This window comes from Thunnus maccoyii, chromosome 7, assembly GCF_910596095.1.
Source record: "Thunnus maccoyii chromosome 7, fThuMac1.1, whole genome shotgun sequence".
Taxonomy (NCBI): Eukaryota; Metazoa; Chordata; class Actinopteri; order Scombriformes; family Scombridae; genus Thunnus; species Thunnus maccoyii.
Window position 1 is genome coordinate 31,622,242 of NC_056539.1, and position 24,514 is coordinate 31,646,755.

Here is a 24,514-nt window from a genome sequence, read left to right on the forward strand (position 1 = left end):
AACTCTTGTTAATGTACATGAAACATACAAACAAAGTAGGCTCAATTCTTTCAGCTTTCTCTCAATACACAAAGACTCAAAGAGTCAAAGACTCCAGCAGCATTAAGTTTTGAAGAAGCCAAATAACAGGTTACTTCACCTATCCAACACTGCCAAGAATGCTAACTATGTAGGTCTATACCCTGATCCATACTATTACAGATATGATCTCTGGGGATGTTCCCCAGAGATAAAGCTGAGCTACTGTCACATGTGAAGTGCTCCCAAAGGACTCTCCATAACCTGTTGTTCCCCTTGTCCTTTCCATAAAGTTAGGTCATAAAAAATAGGCAATAAATGAAAAATGCAAAGCAATATGTTAATACGTGGTTGCTCCTTGTCTAAAGGTGATATTTTGTGGGTCAGAAGTATAGTTTTATTATTACTTGTCTGTAAGTAAAAGGAATATGTTGATTCCGATCTGACTTTAGGTATATCTCAATGCTGTCGATATGCATTTTACAGAATCTAAGGTAGTGCGGCCTGTCGTATGTCCTTGTGTTCATTTGATTGTTTGCCCCATTAATATGCACGATTCTTTAAAGGGGCATATCATACCATCATATTATATCAATACGTGAGAAGGCATCTAGTGTTCTCTCCCAATCCCTCCAATGGACTAAAAAAAAGCGGTAAACAACATTTCCCATTCTTTAGATGTGACAGGGTAGAGTTTATCCTTGTCAGGGGTGCCCTTCCATACCTTTTGAATAACAATGTCCAAAAAGATGTAGGATTCAGGGTCATACACATCTCTCCAGGCCTCTCCAGGCACCAACCCATCCCATTGTGCTGTGTACAGATCTAATGAATTGCGCTCAGCTCTTTGCAAATTTTGTTTCTGAAATGATCCCAGTCTTTGGCCAAAAAAAGGATGTGAGGTGTTGCTCCATATACAAACATCAGCTTCTCTTATATAAAGGTAGTCAGTGAACTGGTTGGTGACACTGACTTGACAAAACATGTCTATATATAGACCATGTCTTCCTGACCATCTGCCATCACCCTAGGACACCCCTTTTAGTTTTGTGGGACTTAAAAGATCTAAATACATTTTATTACCCTTACACCATGTTTGATTTTCCCCTGACATTTCCTGTCAGAGAGAATAAATAACACCTCTCTATTCACAATCCTAGATTAGCTGTGGGAAATAAGGGTGATGAAAAAAACATAACTTATGAAACTTCCATGCTAGAAGAACACGATTGACCTCTATTCATTGATCCTCACTCCTCTAACATACTGTCATATCCCATGGAAGATCAATACAGGTATAGGAAAACAAATATTAAAAGATGAAATAAAAATAAAATCTAATGAAAAAACACAAAACTATAATAACTCTGTAGGGGACACAGTCTACATCAAACTAAAGCGTGCATGCACAAAGCATGTGACCTACTTAGCAAAGATTTGTCTGAGAATTTGTGCTGGTGCGCCCTCGATAAGCAACAGCTCTAACTGACAAAGTTAAGAATAGTACATCACACAGCGGCACCTAAACAACTGTTCTCAACAACAGTAACCACAACATCACATTGCATGTGCTTATATCAAACTCAATCAATCTCAGGTCTCGAGTGAATTGGAGTCAGCGTTTTTTCGGTTTTTCTCTCCCTTTCTCTCCTTAGCTGGGCAGAATGAACTCTTGACCTCTGCTCTCGCCCAACAATAGCCTTAGCCTTACTTTGAATATTTGGAAACTGTGGAGGAGTTGAAGGACTGTATGTTTGGTAGGAGGGCAGGGTCACTACGGTTAGTCAGTAAAAACACACAAAGCAGGATTTTAACTTTAATCGAGAAAATCAGCTTTACATGGCCAGAGTCACAGCAGGCATTACAGACAATTCAATAGCTTCACTCTTCTCAGTAAGTGCTTACTTCAGTTCATTATTTAGGTGGGTATGTGTTTATACGTGGCATTTGTTTTACTCTGTCAGAACTGCTTGTCAGACGGTTGAATACTGCTTATCATATGAGGTTGTGATATGTAGCACAACAAGCTAGTGAAGCTCTGTAAACAGAACCGTGTTGTCATGTCATCCAGTGCAGCGGTGTGGCTCACTGATGTGTTTTTAATAGTTTTTGGACAACGGAGGTCGATGGCACAGAAGATGTATCCGCTTTTGGATACACACATAATACTTGTAAGTAGGATGAATCCATTGTTGGTTTGAAACTGCTCATGAAATTTGTTGATGATAAGAAAAATATAGAAAATAGTCAGCCTTATCCTTTAAAGCTGAAGTAAAGGTTTGATCTTTGTAATGTTCCTTTGTTGGTAAAAGCAGGACTGAGATTTAACATGGATATCACACTGGTTTTTAAATTCTGGGCAAACATGCCAACTAAATTTAAATATTTTTGCATAACAGTATCTGGAACAAGAAAAATAATTTTGTTTTATCATAGTTAAGTTGTAGAAATATTTGAGACATTGATTCTTTTATTGCTCTAAGACAGTTTTGGATTGTGTCTAACTTCATAGAGTTATTGTGATTAAAAGAGAGATGCAGCTGTCTCGTTAGCATAACACTGATAAATGATATCAAAGCAAGAAATGATGCAGCAGAGAACAGAAATGGACCAAGAACTGAACCAATATACTCATGAATTAGGAGTTTTCATCAAGTTACTCACTACTCAAGTAGTCTTCACTAATTAGATACTTTCTTCATCTGCACTGTAAGCACATATTTTGATGGGTACTTTTACTTCTAAATAATTATCTACTACATATAAAGTAACAACACCACTGTTTTGAGTTACTTCAAATAACTCTAGTAAAGAAGTTATCATTTTGTAAATAGACGTATTTGTTACTGTCCACAAACCAGGCAGGATTATCATTAGCTAACTTTTTTTTACTGGGATGCTGCAGTTATGGTTAAAATAATTATTTACATAGTTGAAGACATCTCACTGTGTAAATGAGTAAGAAGATAAGACGTAGTTGGCTTATTCACACACACTACACATGTACTTTTGCTATTGTTAGTTTCTCTTTGTTCTAACAGACAATAAGAGTAATGAGTCCCAACAGCAAAGGGATCACATTCAGTTTGACAGACCAGGCTGAGTTACAGAAACTGCTTCCACAACATTTTGCTTCACTGAGGAATTTAAAAGGTGGATCAGGCATGAGCTTCATGACAGAAACAACTTCACAGAAGTTTGCAGAGACACATCCAAAGGTAGGAAATATTCCATCCTCGTCATCGTCCACTGTGGATGACAAAATCATTGTTAGACCACAGTCTTTTTAAAAGATTTTTTCCAAATTTAAGCAGCAGGATATGGTCACTTTAAAGGCAGCAATAATGTGTTTTGAGGAACAAAATGATCATGAGGACTCACCAGTCCCACTAATACAGCGGTCCTCCATTCCCACACACTGAACTGTCATGTCACACACAGCAGAAGATGGATAATAACAGGTGAAACACTGCAGGTTGTTTTTCTTCAGATCAGGGTCTGAAACAGAACAGGAGACATGGCAGAAACTGTACAAGACACAAAGTGACTTATTGTTCTTCACTGTGACCAACATTAGGCTGATACTACATGTGAATGTGATTTTGTGTCTTTAAAAAGGAAAACTTTTCTCTTTACTTACAAGGAATGGCTTGACTGTTGCAACGATCTGTATTGCACACATGAACGGATGCAGCCATACTTGCAAAACCAACATTGAATGAATATGTGTGCTTTCCTTCACTGATGAAGAAGGATGGCAAACACAACCTGGTGGTGTCCTGAGTGAAAGTCCCAAGCAGACTTCCTGTAAAATGAAACACAGATCGAACGCTGTAATACAGAAATCCCATTTAAAACTGAATAAGTGAATGACATTAAGGAAAAATCTGATTTTATTTTTATACTCTTTACAGATACCTTGATAGGCAACTGTTGCACACAACTCATCAGAGTCACATGATTGTTGCTTTATGTCAGCCCCATCACCAGTCCAACACTTAACAGCTTCAGCTGCAATTTATGACAGAAATCAAGGTGAGTTGAACAATCAACATGAATCCTGTTTGTCATATAAACAGATATACAGCATGCAAAGTTAATCTAATGAGAGACAACCCCAAATTACAACACACTATGACAGAATGATATTTAAGCCAAAGTAAATGCAATAAATTCTTCTTAACAAATATATAAAATATCAGAAATCAGTCATCAAATTAAATGGCTGCAGCCTTTAGATGTACAGTTTTCTGTCATGGTGACGTCTGCATTATCTCTCTTTCTAAAAATGTTTAAAGAATGAAACAGCACTATGTAAAATGATGATACATGGGACATTTCTGTGGCCAATAAAGAAAACTGATGTTTGGGGAAAGACTGTGGTTTTGTTTCAGTATTGAAAAAGTAAACATGTCCTGTTCTTCAAGTCTGTGTTGATGTTTTTATTATTTAACCAAGACCATCATCTTTCCCTTATCTTAACAAAGTGCTTTGAGTCCCCAAGCTGAGCTGTAGTAAACAGAGGTCATTGGACAAGAATTTAAAATTATGAGTGATTGATTGATTAAATTGAACAAGGGTTAGTGCTCCCCTCTGCTGAAAAAACCAGCATAGACCAGCAAAGCTGGTTTTGCTGGTTTATGCTAGGGACCAGCGTCGCCTGGAGAGGATGATCATGGTGAATTTCAGCCAAGATAACCAGTTAACTTCACTGAAAGAAACTACATCAAAGTGAACTAAAACCATCACTTCACCAAAGTGAATAAGTAATTTGAGTATGACTACTCATATATTTTATTAAGTTAAACAATAACTACAATTACTGTACCACAATATGTAACGATATCAATAAAAACGGTAACAACAGCAACAACAAGCCACTAATGATAATAATAATAATTATTTAGTTAACAGTAAGCATAGCAGTGTTTAAACACTTAAAAAACATATTCATGACATAACTCAAGTACCCCCCACCCCCCTTTACACACACACAATGTTTTCTTTTATCTTTCTTAACAATGTCCTGTATTTTTTCCGTTAGATATCTCCCCACGCTCTTCTTCCTCTTCTCAATTTCGCCCTTTTCAACATTCTGCCCCTGCAGCCACCAATGGAAGCAGCCTGGAAGAAAAAAAACAGATTATATTGTTAGATCAGGTCAATTATGGAGAATACGGTTGGGTGATGTCTACCAAAATGGCATATGATGAAACATAGTGAAACACCAGACTCTCACATTTCGCTAAAATGACTACTGTGTTTTGCTGTCGTTTATGGTCGCGCTGCTTAACAGAGGGCTGCAGAGCCCTCCATGTGTGTGCTGCACATACAGCAGAGGAGGGGAGAGACAGTAAACCAAGTGAAGTACTCAAGTTGACAACTACATTTGTCAAGTTACTGTAAGTGCGATAAAAACTTCACGACTAAAAAGCCAATAAGAATAATTTAATCTATGCAAAAGATTGATAAATGACGAGGGGCAGGGGCTTTTTAAATCATGATGTTAAAGGCTCAGTGGTCAACTAGTGCTGTGTTGCACCTCAGCCTATCTGTAATCCACTTCGAAAACAGGCTGACTTCTCTTATGAGTACAGTTAGTGACAGCTTTGAAAGCCTGCATTCACCTGACAACAGCGGGGGATTTAAAAATACCTACATCTGATAACCTCCACTGTCAAAAACAAAGATAAAATCCTGTCATATACTCCAGACAAGATCATCATGCAAATGTCATGAAAATGAACTTACTGGAGATGACACCACCGATTCTGCCAGGTTGTGACAGCATCGGCATTCAAAGTTGCTACAAAATGGTAATCCAAATTTTTCATCAGTGAATATACCTCTCAGTGACTTCAATTCTGTCAGGGTCAAGGGGTGTTCAGCCTCCCCCTTGGTGGTTGGGCTCCTTGTTTTCACGGTAGCTGTCCACAGCTAACTCCTTGACAAAGATGGGGTCTTTTTTGTGGCTCCTCCCTGAGCCACACACCACACCCTTGTGGACCTGAAATATATGAAAACAAAACATGTTTTAAGAATGAGTAAATGTTTCATCATGAAATAGGTTTTCTAGTCTTTTTTATTTTATTTATTTTTATTTATTAAAAAAGCTCAGGGGCCTCTGGATCAGACAACTACCTTGGCCTAGAGTAGCACCTATCAAGCTGGAACCTGACAACATGTTAGGTTCAAGAAAGGACACCAGTAATTGTTGAGCATCTTCCAGCTTTGTTCTTTTGCCTTTATTGTCCCTTTAGTATAAAGTGCTCACAGACCAGCCAGGCTGATACACATGAAGTTATCCAAACCAAGTTATCCAATTAACTATTAAAATACTTTTGCTTCTATACAAAAACATTACTTTCCAAACAAACATATACATTTTTTAATTCAATGAAATAAACTAGTGGTATTCAACAGTGGTGCCAACCTGTGGAGGTGGTGCTGCGAGGTGCTGAGAGTCAGGTTGTTGCCCAGGATGGTCAGATACGCACTGAGGTCAGTCCACTGGACCAGCTCCCCTAGACGACCCCCTCTCTCTACCATGGCTTAAAAATACTGGCCAATACTCCCAGCCAGGGCACCAGAATAAAGCAGAGGAGGTTGGAGATTTTAAAAGTCAATAGCCAGTTAAATACAGCGCGTATATAGAGGAGTGGGTTGCCATTCCTGTACTGTCTTTGCTTTCAAGGTTCAAGGTTCTGTACACTATGATAGAAAGTTCTAAAAAGTACAATATAATAAACTATATTCATTAAGGTTCTGAGAAATAAATCTGGAGGGACCTTGAACATTTTAATACTAAAATATTAGTTTAGTATTTACACAGTATCAACCTAAAAAAAACCCACCTAAACAGCTGTCATGTTCTTGAAATCTAAAAAAATATGTTTTTGTGAATATGTTGTTTTAGCCAGTGCCATGAAAATCCAGAAAATAAACTAAATGACGCTTGGCAGAGTTGACCTGCTGGTTATACCCTCGTTTGGGATGAAACTGTCTTGTTGCTGCTCTGCCTCATGCACAGAGTAGCCTGTATCCACAGTTCAGACTCTGGACCAGATTAATCTTATTGCAGGACTGCTGTTGTTGCTGATGACCTCATATAGTGGGCTTGGAGTTGTACATATCTCAGCCTGTGTACAATCATAGTATGAAACACAGTGTAAGCATGTAAACCTGATAGAAATAGTGTACAAATTAATTTCGCTAGAGATGTGATCATATATCAATTATTATGAAAAGTAGCTTCTTTTCACATGATTGTTTATTTAATTATTCTGCCTCCATACAACAATACTACACAAAAATGTAGACTTGTTGTAATGATACCTTCTCTGTATTGGATTGTTCTGGTGGCAGTGCAGAGTGGCTCCTTCCAAGAGGATGGGGACAAAAGTCTTCTATTTGGCTGAGGTAATATGGGGCATAAAAAGCATAGCAGGGGTCTGACTGCCAGTGGGCCCACAGAAACTGACAGAGAGACACATGTTTAATATAATGGAATGGCAAAACAAGGGTGCACACTTGTACAGTATGTAGAGTAATTCATCATGCAGATTAGTTCACCTAGTCTAGAATAAAAAGTATGGTTCCTAGGTCCAAAACTGGAAAGAGTAACTTAAATTCAAATTTAAATTTGATCGGAAAATTCCTTTTTCATTCTTTGTGTGACGTTATATTTCACAGTTGTACATGCATTCAAGTCTTTATAGTAACGTTACAGTTCTTTGAAAGAAATATTGATTCATCAAGGAAAAGTATTACTGGAAGACAGTGGTCCTCCAAATTGATTTAATAACACAATAAAGGGAATAGTTTGACATTTGGGGGATATGCTTATTCACCAGTTAGTTGAGAAGATCAATATAATACCACTCTCATGTCTGTACGTTAATTGTATTGCTGGAGCCAGCAGCTAGTTAGCTTATCTTAGCATAAAGACTAGAAACCAGGGAAGGCCGTAAGCCTTGCTCTGTCCAAAGGTGATCTCCCTACCAGCACCTCTAAAACTGACAAATTTAACTAACATATTGTTTCTCATTTGTTTAATCCATACAACAAAAAAGACAACTTTCTGTTTTACAGGGGGGTTTAACATTACTGCTTTTGATTTCGGGAGAGGCTGCATAAAGTCAAGTACAATAGTATGTCAACTAGGTTAATTTGTACTAGCTAGCTAAAACATTCACTGAACACAGCTGAGTTCAAATCAACATTAGTAAACTGTAAGTTGCCATAATTCTCGAGGCTCATATCTAGCACTAGATCAATCTGCATGTGATCTTACCCTCTTTATAAAAACAATACATCGATATAATATGTGTAGGACAGTTTATTAAAAGAACTCAACATTATAGGAAGATATAAATTGCTTACCACAATAGCATTCTGTGGTTGGTGGCGATGTATTTGCTGTCGGTGAATAAAGAAAAAGCCCGCCAAGTCTGGTCACTAGATGTCACACTACGCACGAGCTAAACACAGAGATGATTTTTGCCTGGCAACAGCGGGGCCAGCCCGAGTTACACCATTGGTCGGCCAAATGCCAAATGACTGAGTGATGGCGTTACACCATTGGTCGGCCGAATGCCACTTCCTGTATCAAATAAAAATTAAAACCCCTCGTTTCAAATTAAAAGCCCTGTAGCATTTCATATAATGCATCATTTTTTTGATGCATCGTACTGAGTCACAGCTACAGTGTATTGCCTTGTTAAATAACATTACCACTGCATTTGTCAATCTAAACCACAGTTCCTGTACATCAACTATGGAGCGTGGAATATGCCACTTTAATTATTAGTCCAGGTGATATGTGCCAAATTTGAGGTGATATGTTCACTTTTTCATAAAAGCATGAAACTTGGCACACTTGTACAGTGTGGGGCCCTGAACATTTTCAGAAATGGAACCATCGCAAAAACACCTCGTGATGGCCATGGCAACCAATTTACTTTCCGCCATAACCTAATTATGTATATTGCATCATATCTCCTGAACCAAACATGATAACACAGAAAAAGTGATGTCTACCCCTATGTTTTGATGGCCAAGGATTACACTGACACCATATACAACATCATAAACTGTTCAGGTTAATAGTTAATGGTGAATTAATTAATGCTGTGAGAAGGAAATCACAGTATAGGAATACCTAGGCTAGACTTTATAATATCGTGTCTGTTGCATGCAAGTTGTGTTAGAAGCTTGAATATCCAATATATGACAATTTGAACATCAATATAGCAGCAAACAAGTATTTGCTATGTAAAGATATAATGGAGTGATGGCGTCCTGACCAGAGAATGAAGTCACACTCCCTCTGTATGTGTTGTTATCCAAGCTTCTATATTCTTTGTTTAACTAGCCGGTCCAGCTGCACGTGCATGTTAGTGCATGTGAGTGTGCATGTTAGAGTATGTGAGTGTGCATGTTAGCGCATGTGAGTCCCTCCGTGTCCTCCCCACGTTCAAAATGGCAACTGGGTTACAAACTTTCTCATATTACAGCTTTGTGTATGTATGTATATTGTAAACTGTTAAATTGTTAGATTATATGAATGTATTAATTAATCGCTCAATTTAGCTAATTTGAATGGATTATTTTAATTTTTTTTTTCCTTTTATTGAGAGAAAGAATAGAACAAACCAGGTCCATAGGCCATTATGAATTCACTCAGTTATAGGTTTGAGGGAAAAACTCAATATATGAGTTCATACATAAAAGATCCACCCATCTTAACCAGCTTGACCAGCCAGCCAGCTGGCCAATCAGCTTGAGCAGCAGACACCAGCTTGGTTTGACTGGGTGACCAGCCATACCAAGCTGGCCAACTATACTGACCTGCTGGTCTTGCTGGTTACCAAGGCTGGACAAGCTGCCTGACCAGCTTGTCCAGCCTTGGTAAACCAACTAAACCAGCTCAACACCAGCTAAGACCAGCTAACCAGCAACCGACTTAAGCTGGTCTATGCTCTTTTTTTTTCAGCAGGCACTAACAAATCTGAACCAAAAAGGGGGTGGTGCCCACAATAACGACGCAATTCAATAATAAAGTATTAATACCCCTACATTTATGGTGCTCTCTGGGTGAGGCCAAACAAACCAACTGTCCCCTGCTGCTCAAAAATAAACAGGTGGTTGTATAAAAGTGCTAGAAACATTCACAACAATAATTTGAAGCCTAGTCAATGTTTGCTTGTATTTACTGTGAGATAGTGGTGAGAATAATAACCCCTCATGGATGCATTAAAAGGGCTGGATACCGGACTAGAAATGGCGCCCATTTATTCGCATTCTCTGTAGCAATACGTTAAGCCTCGAGTCACGCACTTCAAGCAACTCATGCTGAATAATTTTCTTATTTTTATTACGACTTATAGATCCTATTTATTTATTTATTTTACTTTCTTTTTATTTATTATATCTGTATATTATCTTATGCTTTATTATGTATCCTGGTGTTTGGTTGTTTCTTTGCGCTGCAGTGAACAGAGGTCACTGTTTGGGACAAGAACTTACTATTATGAGACTGATTCATTGATTAAATTGAACAAGGGTTAGTGCTTCCTCCTGGCACTAACAAATCCTAACCAAAAAGGGGGTGGTGCCCCCAATAACGAGGTAATTCAATAACGAAGTATTAATACTCCTACATAACTATAAAAATATTAATCATGCTTTAGTTGACATGAGTGAATATTGTAGGAAAAACAAATTAAGTATGTTGACAGTGAACTTTTTGAAACTTGATAGCTCCATAAAAGATGTTTCTTCATTATGCTGATAATAAATTAAATCTGTGCAGCATGAAGTTTCTTTCTAAACATATTTACTGTTGCAAATTAGTCTTTTTAGTGTTTTAATGTTAGTTTGTAGATTTCTGTGGTTGCTATACAGATGATATAATAAACAAAAAATAAATTATGATGATAAACATGAACAAAAGTCAGCACCTGGCAAACAGCAGAGGTAAAACATTTGGAGAATTATGAACTACCTGACATGACAGGTACCTGCAGAAATGCTGTTTTAAGAGTGAGTGAGGTTACCTGTGCTGGAGAGTGTCCAGATGAGAGTGAGAGACAGGATCAGCTTCATCATGATGAGTAAATCTGCAGATTACAGGAAATACTTTATGTAGTGAACCTGTGTTTAAAAAGAGGAAGTTACTGGACACACTTAAATACCAAGAGTATTTTTTCACTTTCAAACCAGCAAAATTAATTAACTTTTTTGCTGTACACAGCTGTAATGCATAGTTCAACAACCTGTCAACTCCTCGTCTTTTTCACCTGCAGTAATGTCTGGATGAATACATGTATAAATTATTATCATTTATAATATAATTGTTAATCATAGCACTATAATCTCTTTAAAAAGAACAATATTTTGAAAAATTGGAAAATGAAAAATACAAAAACTATACAAAGAAACACAACAAATCAGCAGGTTAGATTTTATAATCCAGAGCTATTCAGTAGTAAAATATGTCCAAACTGTTGAATAGAATCAAATGCAATTATAATATTATTTCAGAACTCGTAAATTATTATAATGAAAACATCAAGGCCTTCAAGGCATCAAAATGAACATCAGCATTGAGCATTATATCTATAAAATTTCAGAATTATTTTAATAAAACTCACCTAGTCAAAATTCAACACACTCAGTTTGTCAACAGAAAAAGGAAAACTTACATAAAATACATTGAATTTGTTGTGAAATGTCTCAAAGATAATTGTTACTCTAAACTGAAGAAATGTCTGTTCTTCTTCTCTGGTCAGAATGAAACTAACTTCCTAAACCATTCTATTTATACCTCCACCAATGACGTCTCAACCTCTTCACTATTTTAAACAACCTAAGGGCACAGTTTCACTTCTATACATGTTACTGACAACATAATCAATCTTTCTGGTTTCTTGGTCTCTACTTAGAAGAGGAATAATAAGTGATGTTCATATGAGCAGTCGTTGCACAATGTGGCAGCTGGGAGTTGGTGAAATCAATCATCTTCAACAAGCTACACAACCTTTCACTGATCTTTACTTTCTGCTTCACTACTTCCTGAACTGTCATTGAGGTAAATCATCTCAAAGCATTCACTGGTGGGAGTTTTGTTTCTTGTGAGCACACGATAATAATGGAAGGTAATCGATATAGATACATATTAACATTTTAAACAGCTTAGATCTTCTTTCATCTGGATTTTGCTGTCTGGACTGTGGGATGACGATGTTATTATAAAACTATAAAAGTGAGATTGTGAAAAGAAGAAATTACTTTTGACCTATCAGTGTTGCCATAGAAGCTGATGTCTGTTAACCTACCAGAGTGATCTTACACACTGCTCCTAAGATGAGACACTGCATCAGCATGAAGTGATCAGTCAATAACTGCTTGTAATTATTAACTATACACATTAGATACATACAGCACTGGCAACAAGATGTGCTTTGTTTGTTTTTGTGTGTTTGCCTGAACAGTCCCAGTGATTTCAGAATGCTGAGTAACCCGATCATCAGACTGAAATGTGTGGTACCTTTTTACTTCATTATTCAAATGTTGACATACACAGTGTTTAAGTTTGTTTATTTGCACAATTATTAAATAGAAGGTAGAATATAAAATGTGATATTCATACTATCACAAGAGATGTGCAGGCAGAGCCAATAAAGCTCCCTTATAAGAGAATCAAATCTCGTAAGGACCAAAATATATAAATAAAATCAACATTCATGTCCTCATCTGTGCAAACCAGAACCTACAATATTGTTAAAATTGTAAAACTGTCTGTAATAGCTGACCTGTGTAGATGTGTAGTAGAAAACAGAATATTAATTACCGTCAGATCTTGACTGATTTGGTGTTAATCAATTTGCCGCTGCTTTGCGTAAATCACTCTCGATTGAAAGATGCACATATCATTATAAACACCGGAGACAGCTGCAGAAACCTTTCCACTCACTGTAAGAATAACTTTACTGATCTTATAATACATCCACAACCTGTGCGCATCTTGTTATGTGCAGCACCATATTTCTCCTCCTCACTCTGACGCTCCACATTAAGTTCTGTTTCATTAAATACCAGTTTTGAGGAGCAGAAATATGCGGGGCTATGCTCAAAACATCCGGGACTGAAGTAGTGGCAACCCACAGGACCCACAGGACTTGGCACTGCACTCACAGCAGCTTTTCATTGTTGTTGAACATGAACACAAACAAGACACAGCAGGTTTTCTGTGAATGACACACATCCAGTTCATTTTAGAGTCACTTTGACTCTGTATATTGAGAACTAACCAGCTTTCTTTCAGCTTCTAGGGGAATCTGATGTCCAGTCAATTTCAAATACTGTAGGGGGGGGGGGGGGATTTCCATGAATCCTGTATTGAGGTCTAAACTGTTTTGACGGATGGTTGGTAAATATCATAACATAAATGTCCATTATGGAATTAAGACTATGTAATGTGTAAATATATTGTGCAGGTCTGGCAGAAAATTTAACAGTGCTGTGACTAATTCACAAACAGTTTTACAGCATTTCTCTGTTCCCCTCTCGCGTCTGCTGGCTGAGCATGGTTGCCATTTTGCAATTGACTACCCTAAAGAGAGACAAACACTGCATCTGGACCGCTCACATCTGCTACCTGGTGGTTGTTGGTGCGCACTGCAGCTACTCCTGGATAAATTATTTAACCCCCCTTCACTGCCACCACGGCATTGATCATGTCAATTGAAATGAGTGACATCTGTATTCCCTTGAAGTATATAATTACAGTATCTCCATTTAATTATACTTTATCAAAATAGAAAAAAAACTGAATTCTGTAAACTGTCTGCAGCATTGTACTTAGACAATATAAATAAGTATGTAAGTAACTTTATTTTTATAGCACCTTTCATGAGCAGAGACATCACAAAGTGCTTCACAGAGGAAATAAAGCATAAACATACAGACAAAACACAATAATAAAAAAAGAATAAAATAGAAAATACAAAAATTACTCAAAGCAAGTGGGTACAAATGGGTTTTGAGCTGCTTTTTAAACGTGTCCACAGTGTCCACAGATCTTAAATCCAATGGGAGAGAGTTCCAAAGTTTAGGAGCCAAAACCTCAAAAGCACATTCTCCTTTAGTTTTAAGCCAATTTCTAGGAACTACCAGTAAACCCTGATCAGAAGACCTTAAAGACCTACTGGTGACATAGGGCTGCAGTAGATCTATAATGTAGGCAGGTGCCTGACCATACAGAGCTCTATAGGTGATCACAAGAACTTTGAATTGGATTCTGAATTTGATGGGGAGCCTGTGTAATCAGAATCGATGTCACATGAGACCTTTTGGAGGACCTGGTCAAGAGTTTAGCAGCAGCATTTTGGACCACTTGTAAACGATCCAGGGATGTTTTACTGAGGCAAATGAAAACAGAGTTACAATAGTTAAGACAAGATGATATAAAAGCAAGCAAGCCACACTGATATGTATGTTGCTAAACGTTACCAATCATCATTTAATACTACATTAACTTAAATTACTACAATAACAGCCATTTCCAATAACAATACCAAAAGGAACACTTCTCTGATCTCATATACTCACACCACTTGGTGTTCTGGACAAAATACAAGCTCACACTGCTATACTGGTCTCCTACAACCAGGTCACAGATGACCTGCTTGACAGTCTCTTCACCATCTGCCTCTCTCCAATTGGCAGCAATAGAAGGTGTGCTGAAGAAGTTGTTGTTCTTTTCGGAAGAGACTACCTAACAGATACAGAAGGTTAATGTTGAAGTGTCATAAGTGTTGTATGAACTGAAATATCTTCTCACTTGAAATTAATCATGTACTGAATCTTGTCATTGTCATTTCTGAAGTATTACTTTTTCTCTAGATTAAGAGGGAACACAGAAGCTGGAGACAATTCTCACCTTTGCTACTGGAGCCAATACTGATCCACCAATTGGCTTCTCTCCACAACCTTCAATTGAATTTCTTAGCCAAGGGCATTGCATAGGAATCAACTCTAAACTGCCCATTGCAAACACCTGCATCAATTGTTGGCTGGACCTGCCACGGACCAGCCCTATAACTGTAGTTGTCCGTGAGTGAATGAGTGAGTGGTAGAGTGCCTGAGTGAGTGCTTCTCCTCCTCTACTGTCCAGTGTGGTCGACTCCTCCGCTGACAGGACTGTCAGCAGCTGGCAGGACCACTACAGAAAATTGCAGATGAACATTTAATATTCAGGAATTCACATTATAGACACTATGTTGACTAAACCTGTAACAAATTGGCCACAATTTCACACATTGACCATACACGGTTCAGCCATATACTAGATTTTGACCTAGTCTTGTTTGAAGTTATCACTGCACAAGACTGTCAGGAAAACACAGACTTTGCTTTGGGCAATACTCATGGTTTCAGCATAACTTAGTGGGCAGGCCTCCTTCTCAGTATTCTGTTCAAAGGTCAAATTTGCATTCAAATAAATAAATGTGAGACAGCACTCAAATAATCCCAAAACAGCTCTTGACACATGTTTTTGGTGTGGAAATCATTCCACGGTGTTTTGTTGAACAAATACACATTCATTGCATCTTTGTTAAGACAATAAGGTGCTAACATCTTCTTATTAAGTACAGTTCAGGTCTTCAGAGAGTTCAATGAAGGCAAAAACAAAGAAAACTTCTCTTCAGAAACCTATTGTGGAGTAAATTTAAAATTAGTTTGGAACTTGGCTCTGTATTTTTAGCCAAGATTAGGTTGCCAGTAATCTTGAAACCAAACTGAATTTACTAAATTGTTTTAATTTCCACAGTGTTCCACTGTAATCACCACTCCCCGCCTGCTTTTGATCATCAGTGTTTACGTAACTGATTTCATAATTTTCATCTCCTCTGTATTCACCTAACTTAACATGTATTATTTGTTCTGACATGGACCATTGAACAAACACACTTTGAGTTGCTCCAAGTATTTTGTTTTTGACAGAGTTATGAGAGTTCACCAAATCTTCTGTGGGTGCACGCCTCTTTCTGTCTGGCTAATTGTTACTGTACAAGCATGCTGATGGTGACAAACTGAATGACCTGACATAAACCCTGATGACATTAACTATTGGTAAGATGTACTTGATATGGCATTGCTTTCTAAAACTATGTACACACTGACATGATGTTGACAGATCACAATGTGGCCTCTTACTTAATATTTTTTGACAAAGCAGAGCCTTTATCAGTCTGATAAACCTCAAATTTCCCCAATAAATTATTCTTAAATGTTGTTTAATATAATTTTATCTTTATCTATGTCATAAGCGTTATTCTTAAAAAACAAGCAACTCATCAATTAGATTTAATTTAATCTGCAAAACTTTTTTTTTTTAACTCTGTGATGTGACACTGTAAACATCCATAGAAATTTTAATTTGTAGAAATCTTGGATATGAGGACAACTCCTCATATGGAAGTGGAGGAGGTCACATTTAGCATACTTATACAGAAACAAAGGCAAGTTCAACTGTTAAATATTGTATATTTGTAGTACTTAGTGAATGATTTGTAATGATTGTCCTCCAGCACCACAATCAGGCCCTGATTTACACATGTAAGCAAGATATATAAAAATCCAATTCGCCATGAGATTTCCTTCATCATTTTATTTCCCTCTTGAGGACACATCCTTTTATTTTGAAGTGTATATACGCTTTACTATGGAAGCCATGAAAGGCAAGTGAGAAAAAAAAAAAAAAAATATGGACATCCATTTTTCTTAGTCTGATCTAAATTCTTTTCTCTCCTGTGTTAATGACTTAAGAACAGGTGAAAAAAAGGTTTTGCCAGGATAATCTTTCTAAGTTCCATTTTTTTTTTATCTGTAAAACAGGTGAAAAAAAAAGTTTTGCCCAGCAAAAAAAGTAAGTTTTGCCAGGATCATTTTTCTAAGTATTTTTTGTTTTGTTTTAAGTGTTTGTTGTTGTAATATTCATTTTGGCCACACGAGGGCACAAGTGCACCACTACCCCATGCTCTAAATAGGACTGAAAGTATTCATGTTTTCTTCCAGGTGAGTTTTAATTTCTCCATACACTCTAAACACAAGGTACACATATTGTGTGTTAATAAGTTATGTAACATAACATGGCAGTAATGTCACATAACTTGCTAAAACTCACCTGGAAGAAAACATGAATGCTTTCAGTCTTAGAACATGGGGTAGTGGTGTTTTTTTTAACCTGTTTCACAGGTGGAAAAAAAAATATGGAACTCAAAAAGATTATCCTGGCAAAACCTTTTTTTCCACCTGTTCTTAACTCATTAACACAGGAGACAAAAGCGTGGCGTGCACCCACGGAGCTCTCTCTGTGACCTTTACTGCTGAGGCGGTGGTGAGGAGAACATGGTACGGTCCTTGCCACCTGACCTGGTTCTCCTGAAGTCCTTTATCACCACCCAGTCTCTGGGCTCGAGGTTGTGGAGGTTGCCTGGCCTCTCCTGAAGAAGGGCTGCTTTCACCTGTGTGTAGATTGCACTAAAAACAGAGGACAGTTTTGCACATTCCTCTGTGCCAGGGAGCTGTCTTTTAGCTGGTCTAATACCTATGTTCATTGGTCTGCTAAACAGGATTTCAAAAGGACTGAGATTATTTCTGGTTCTGATGTGTGCTCTCATTTGTGTTAGCACCAGGGTGAGAGCCTTTGTCCAGCTTAGTCCTGTCTCAGCACAACATTCGGTCAGTTTGCTTTTGAGAGTGTCATTATCTCTCTCTACTGCCTCCCCACTCTGTAGGTGGTAGGCACAGTGTTGTTTTAGGTCAATTCCCAAATATTCAGATAGTAAAATGATTGCATTGCTCACAAAATGTGTGCCATTATCACTACTCATTTTTCTTGGAATCCCAAATCTGGAAATTATTGTCTTATCACCTTTGCTACAGCACTATTGTTTTTGCATCATTTTCACAGAAACATTTTGAGTAATTTGAGGAGCCTTTCATGTCTGTCAGCGTTCCTCCCTTTTTGACATGTGTGTGTCAACATAGAAGGGAAAGAGATCATTTGTGCCTATCAAATACCATCCTGGTTTTTGCTTCTGATGCACTGAGGTTTTCATCTGATGTTATTCTGCTCTGTAAACCTTTGGAATCAGCTGTTGGTGTTCCAGGTGTAGTTGTATTTGTGCTCAGCACCTGTAAAGAGGAAATAGTCAGGGAAGCTGTGCGCTTTGCTGCTGCATCTGCTCTTGCATTTCCTGTTGAGAAGTCTGTGTTATTTGTGTAAGCCTTGCATTTGCATATTGCCAGCTGTTTGGGTAACAGTACAGCATCCAGCAAATCTGCTACCAGTTTGGAATGTGTGACAGGTTTCCCTGTGGCAGTCAGAAACTGTCTGTTTTCCACAATGTCCCAAAATCATGGACCACCCGGAAGCATACCTACTATCTGTATAGATAGTAACTGTTTTCCCTTTTGCCAATTTGAATGCTGCTATTAATGCTTTCAGCAGGTTAAACCCTCCAGGTTGTCTTTTAATGCTGCAGAACATATTGCTGGACTTTCACAATGCCCCTGTGCTAATCAAGTCCAGGTGTATGCCTTTCCTTTGAAAGAGAAGGCAAGACCAGTACTGGAAATCTGTGTGCACAAGAATACTGAAAAATGGATTAGCCAAATCAACAACAGAAAACCACTTACTATCTGGTGGAACCTGTGATAAAATAAGGTGCACAAGCATATACTGCTGCATTCACTGCCTGCAGGTCTTTGTACAAATGGTGTTGTGACTGGTGACATTTCACATGTAACAATAATTCCTGCTTTCAAGACTGAGTTAAAAACTGGTGTTGTACCCTATATAGCATTTGGTTTCAATGGATATTGATCTTTACATGGTCTGTATTCTGATTTGGATACATTTTCAATTGGTTGCACATTCTTAATCAGACCAACATCATATTTACTTTTAGCCCAGATAGTTGTAGGAATATCTGTCAGCTCTGGGGAGTCAGCTGTTAATTGAACCATGGTTGTTGTGATTCTGTGCAGACTTTCTGGTTGTAAGTCTACACCTCTTTTCCCAACAATTATCATACCACATGGTTTTCTGCATGATTTCAATCTGCTGTTGTGTTGAATTAAAGGCTCACCTGTCTTTTACCAAAATTATGATTCAACACAGTCTTTCCCACAAATCAAATTCCTTTCAGTTTCTGATTGATCCTTCTGCTAAAGAGATACGTGGAGCTGAGTCATGCATCATAAAAATGCGGTGTTTGAGGTTTTCTGGTACTTCCACTTCTGCACATCCATCTTTCTAATACATCCACCTTGTACACAATCTTTCACTTTCTGTATTTGTTTTAAGCCATACTTGTTCATATGTCACGTCCTGTTCATGCTAGATGTGTGTGGTGCAGTGTAAATTCTCTTCCTTCATGTACTGCACCTCTTGTTTCTGTGTGTGTGTATGTGTTTTTTTCTCTAAAGCAGTTCTGAGGTTATCTGACCTGGGCTCTGAGGGTTGCATGTCCCATCGGTACATGTACAGTGGCATGCCACGTCCTAATGCACATATTGACCTGGGAAGCCTGATACTCTGGTGACTTTTGGCGAGTCAGGTTTATTTATATAGCACATTTCAACAACAAGACAATTAAAAGTGCTTTACATAGGGCAATAAACTCATCAAGGCAGAATATAAAAGCAACACAAGGCGATGTAAAAAGACATCTAAATACAATTTAAAAAGTGTTAAATTGCAAATAAAAAGAAGCTAAAATAGAATAAGTAAGTAAATATATATAGCGCTTTTCACAGACAATTGTCACAAAGTGCTTTACATGAGCATGATGCCACAAAGAAATACAGAGAAATACACAATCTGTAATAAAAGTACACAGTAAAAAAACATAGAAAAAGTGAACAGAAAAATACACAATAAAACATGGAAATATAAAATGTCAACTTCTTACAGGAATTACTCAAACACCTGTCTAAAAAGGTGTTTTTTCAGCTGCTTTTTAAATGAATAAGCAGAATCAGCAGATGTTAAGGGTGCACACAGAGCATTCCAAAACTTAGGTGCCTCGAAAAAGCTTGATCATCATGGGTATTAAAGCGGCTGTTTGGAACAGAGAGCAAATTTTGCATGTTTGACCTAAGAGAGCAAGCTGATGTGTATGGGTGTAGCAGATCAGCAACATAGGCAGGAGCCTGACCATGCAGAGCTTTGTATGTATAAGAATGTATGAGAATTTTGAACTGAATCCTAAAAGCAACAGGAAGCCAATGAAGAGTTTTAAGTATAGGTGTAATGTGAGACCGTCTATTTGACCTGGTCAGTAGTCTTGCGGCAGTATTTTGGATTGTCTGCAGACGATCGACAGCAGAGATACTAAGATAGGTAAATAGTGCATTGCAGTAGTCAATGCGAGAAGAAATGAAGGCATGTATAAGCATTTCTAGTTCAACTGTTGAATCTACAGATCTCAGTTTACCAATATTTCTCAAGTGGAAAAAGCAAGACCTGGTAAGCTGCTTTACATGGGTGTCAAACGATGAGGACTGATCAAATATTACCCCTAAAATGCACAGGCTGGATTGGGCAGTGGAGGAAAGAGGCCCAATATTTTTTATGATCACAGAGGCAACCATTTCTTGGGTGAAAACCAGAACCTCTGTCTTATCAGCATTGAGCTGAAGGTAGTTTTCTGCCGTCCAGTTTTTAATAGTATTAAGACAGTCCAGGAGCCTGGATAACCTAAAAGACTCACTAGGTTTGAATGAGAAGTGCAGTTGGATATCGTCAGCATATAAATGACAAGCAACATCAAAACTGCTGATTATCCGTCCCAAGGGTTGCAAATATAGAGAGAATAATAGGGGCCCCAGACACCACAAGAGCGTGGAGAGGATTCACCAATAAGACAGATTAAACAGGAGAATAAAAGTTACAGTGCAGTGTAACTAGGGCTGGGCGATATGACCAAAATCTCATATCCAGATATAGGTCATTTCATATCCCAATAACGATACCTATCCCGATATAGCACATTTTATAGTAACATGCATTAATGGTACATGAATGCATACAGATGGAGAAGAGGAGGAGAAGAGAGGAGGTCAGTGCGTCACTGGAAGTTTTAAGCAAAGATAAATGCATGGACAAATACGTTGACAAGTTTTTCCAAATCCTACTGAGACATAAGACCTTCAATTCTTGATATACTTTTTAGGTGACAGTAGGCTGACTTTGTCTTATGGATGGTTGGAGATCTTTTCTTACCAGAGACTACCTTCACTTTAGTAGGTGCAATGGCATCAATAACATTTGTAATTTTAGAGCTGAAATTATCTACAAGCTCATTGACTGATCCAAGAGAGGGTGGGTGTGGAAGAGAAAGCCTGAATAAATATTTGACTGGTGTTTTCAGTGATATACCGTTTTGTGATTATCTCTGTTTGAACATTTGTGTGCATGGAGATAGCACTCTCAAAGAAAACACAGGAATGATCAGAGAGACCAACATCAGTCACCACAACCTTAGAAATGTTTAGACCCTTGGAGATGAATAAGTCCAGAGTGTGGCCCTTATTGTGTGTGGGCTCCGTCAAATGAGTCAGTCCATAGTAATCAAGAACACAGAACAGTTCTTTAGTCCCGCTGTCCTGGGGGTTGTCAATATGGATGTTAAAATCACCAACAATAACCAAACAGTTAAAATCAATACAGATTATAGACAACAGTTCAGCAAAGTCATCAAAAAGGTAGTGCAGTATTTAGTTGGCCTGTAGATATTTAGAAATATAGTTCAAGAGAAGAAATTCAACTGAAGAGCCACATATTCCAAAGAATCTGAAGAAGATGGAGAAGAGGACGAGAAATCAAAATTTCCATTAAGACATCTGTTTGCATTGGAGGGAATCATTAAACAAAATGGCAACTCCACCTCCTTTCTTATGCATGCCAGCTTCACTCAAGAAACTGAAGTTGTGAAGGGTTGACTCAATAAGAACAGCTGTACTGCTATCTTGCTCTAAACAAGTTTCAGTTAAAAACATAAAATCAAGGTTGTAATTGATTAAAATCATTGATTAAAAATGTTTTTCTTGACAAATACCTGACATTTAATAAAGCTAAATTTAATATGTTAAAAGCATTATCTGACCAATCTTTTGTGACAAACTGTGGCTGACAAGGAATGGATGCTAAATCTGATAAATTTGCAGAACCAGTCGAGTGATTCCTATTTCTTGAACCTTAACCCTTTTTAACCCTTTTCTTTCCTATATCTTCTGTGATTATAGACAGTCGCGGGGTGTACAATTCTTTTACTGTGCTGCTCGTTGCTCTCACAGCATGACTGTACCCACCATTCAATTTTGGAGTATTTCGAAATTCAGCCTCCTTTATAGCAGTAATAATTGTCCCAAAAGTCAACCAGAAATTTAAAACTTTTGCCTGCTACCTTGCAGGGTCATTTCAGGTGTCAACCTTACAATCGCTTACCTTGTCACATTGAGCATTTCTTTAAATCTACTGTGTGTGTTTGCTTGCTTCATTTGGCTATCTCTGTGCTCAGTGTTCTAGGATCATATTTTTTTTATGAAGACCTAAACGTGTCAATTTGCTAACTGTCACTCTCTTATCTGTGCACTATGCCCAAATTACACACCAGATCTTGTTCCATTTAGATTTACTGGACAACATGATGACAAGAGTAACTGAATCTCTTTCCATCCTTGTCTTGTACTGGTAAAGGAACAGTCTACCATTCTCTGACAGACTAGCTCCCATTGTTACCAGTGTTCTCCAGCTTTCAAAAAATCATACCTCTTGCAGTAATTACTCTTCTGTTGTCCCTGAGTTAACAAAGCATCTGTATTGTCAGTGTGGGTGTAACTTGGTAGGCTTCATGTAAAAACACTTCAAAACTTGGTTTGTCTGTGTTTTTGCTCATTAGATACTCTCTTTTTATCTGATGTTTTAATGACTTCTTGAACTAATTATGTTTGTGTTAAAGTCCGTGTTTGTGTGAGTGTTTGTGTTCTCACTATGTCTCTGGTTTTCTGGGTCCTGACCTTTCCCCGACTTCGCATACTGAAAGGAAGGATGTGTGATGATATCGTTCAAAGGAAGAGCTGGCGACGTTTATTAGACGATGGCCATCGGGTCCATTCCATGTACAAAGATGGTCTGGGCAACGTACCACTGTCGGTGCATAGCTTATATAGGGTTACACATCTGTATCTTATCACATGAATAACATAGGTTTTCCATGGGCACTAGGTCAGTTGGGAGCCATCCATCATGTAATTGACAGCTGCCTCACAACATATTATGTGTCACAACATACCACATCTGGAACAGTTCCAAACTTGACCATGGATCCATTGTTTGTATTTCTAAGGTCCCCCTAAAGGGCCATACCATGTTACCTAAGGTGACATGCAGACTCTGAAATGTTTATGTCACATGTCCAACACTCAAAGTCAATAACATACATAGGGTCAGATAAAAATCATACTAACACATACCTTCAATGTCCGCCTTTTTCTTTGTCTTCTGGGTTTGACTGCTTCCCGCGTCTGCCCTGTCCTCCTTGCCTGTAGCCTTGTCCCTTGCCACAGTCATGGGTGTGACTATGTGCTTGGTACATTATCATCACTCCCTGTGACTGACCTTGGAACATGGCCAGCTGCACTATCTGGAGCTTTGCTGCTGTGCCTTCTCTTTCCTTGACCTTTTTCTTTTCATTGTCTCTGAATCTTACTCCAGAATGTACAGCATACTGTATCTCTCCACAGCTGCCAGTCTTCCTGTATAACAACCAATACAAGAGAGAAACAGAGAAGCAGAACAACATATGCAGTAAATAGAGTGAACTTCTTTCTTGCTTTATTTGACATCCCTTCTGCTTTCTTTTTATCCTCCAATTCCTTTTTTCCCATATGCTTTTTTAAATGTTCCAGCTTCTGGAGGAAGACAAAAAGAAACAACAAAACAGCAGGTTAGATTTTATTCCAGAGCTATTCAATAGTCAAATATGTACAAACTGTTTCACAATTTTTAAGCTACTGCAAGTTAGCACAAAAAGTTGAAAAATGATGAGAAAAAATTATTATGACAAAGTTCTATAAAAAAAAATTAAATAAATATTGGATCCTAAAATGTTGTCAACATTCAGAAGTGAAATTCTGATAGTGATAACACCTACACCTCATGTTGGGATAAGTTTACAAATGACTTGGTTCCAGATTGTAAGACCCCTATTAGAAAATGTAAATTGGCCATTTGAACTTTTTGAAGATTTCGGCTGAAGCTGATCCAAATCTTTTTATTATTAGATAGTTTCTCTGCCTGCAATAAAATGTTATTTTTAATTCAAAGTTTTCTACATCTGTATGTATGCAGATTAATGAGTATGTACAGATTTTTTCACAACATGAATATGTTAGTCTTGCAGGTTAGCCAGAAACTCCT

At 37.8% G+C, this 24,514-nt stretch overlaps 1 protein-coding gene across 1 annotated transcript; it reads right to left on the minus strand.

Moving 5' to 3' along the window:
* Window positions 1–2,552: 2,552 nt before the first annotated feature.
* Window positions 2,553–6,567, minus strand: LOC121900611. Its single transcript, XM_042417043.1, has 8 exons — window positions 6,452–6,567; window positions 6,016–6,025; window positions 5,865–5,955; window positions 5,014–5,142; window positions 3,937–4,029; window positions 3,659–3,823; window positions 3,400–3,516; window positions 2,553–3,267 (listed from the first exon to the last, which is right to left on the minus strand). Exons 1-8 carry the CDS (start codon window positions 6,565–6,567, stop codon window positions 3,053–3,055), a joined length of 936 nt encoding a protein of 311 aa, XP_042272977.1. The 3' UTR covers window positions 2,553–3,052.
* Window positions 6,568–24,514: the final 17,947 nt, after the last annotated feature.

Excerpts from the sequence above, each read along its gene's own strand:
- LOC121900611 (XM_042417043.1), bottom strand. The coding sequence starts at position 6,567 with ATGGTAGAGAGAGGGGGTCGTCTAGGGGAGCTGGTCCAGTGGACTGAC. Across the intron at positions 3,824-3,936 it reads TGCAACAGTTGCCTATCAAG|GAAGTCTGCTTGGGACTTTC; the intron begins GTATCTGTAAAG and ends TTCATTTTACAG. Across the intron at positions 3,517-3,658 it reads CAACAGTCAAGCCATTCCTT|ACCCTGATCTGAAGAAAAAC; the intron begins GTAAGTAAAGAG and ends GTTCTGTTTCAG.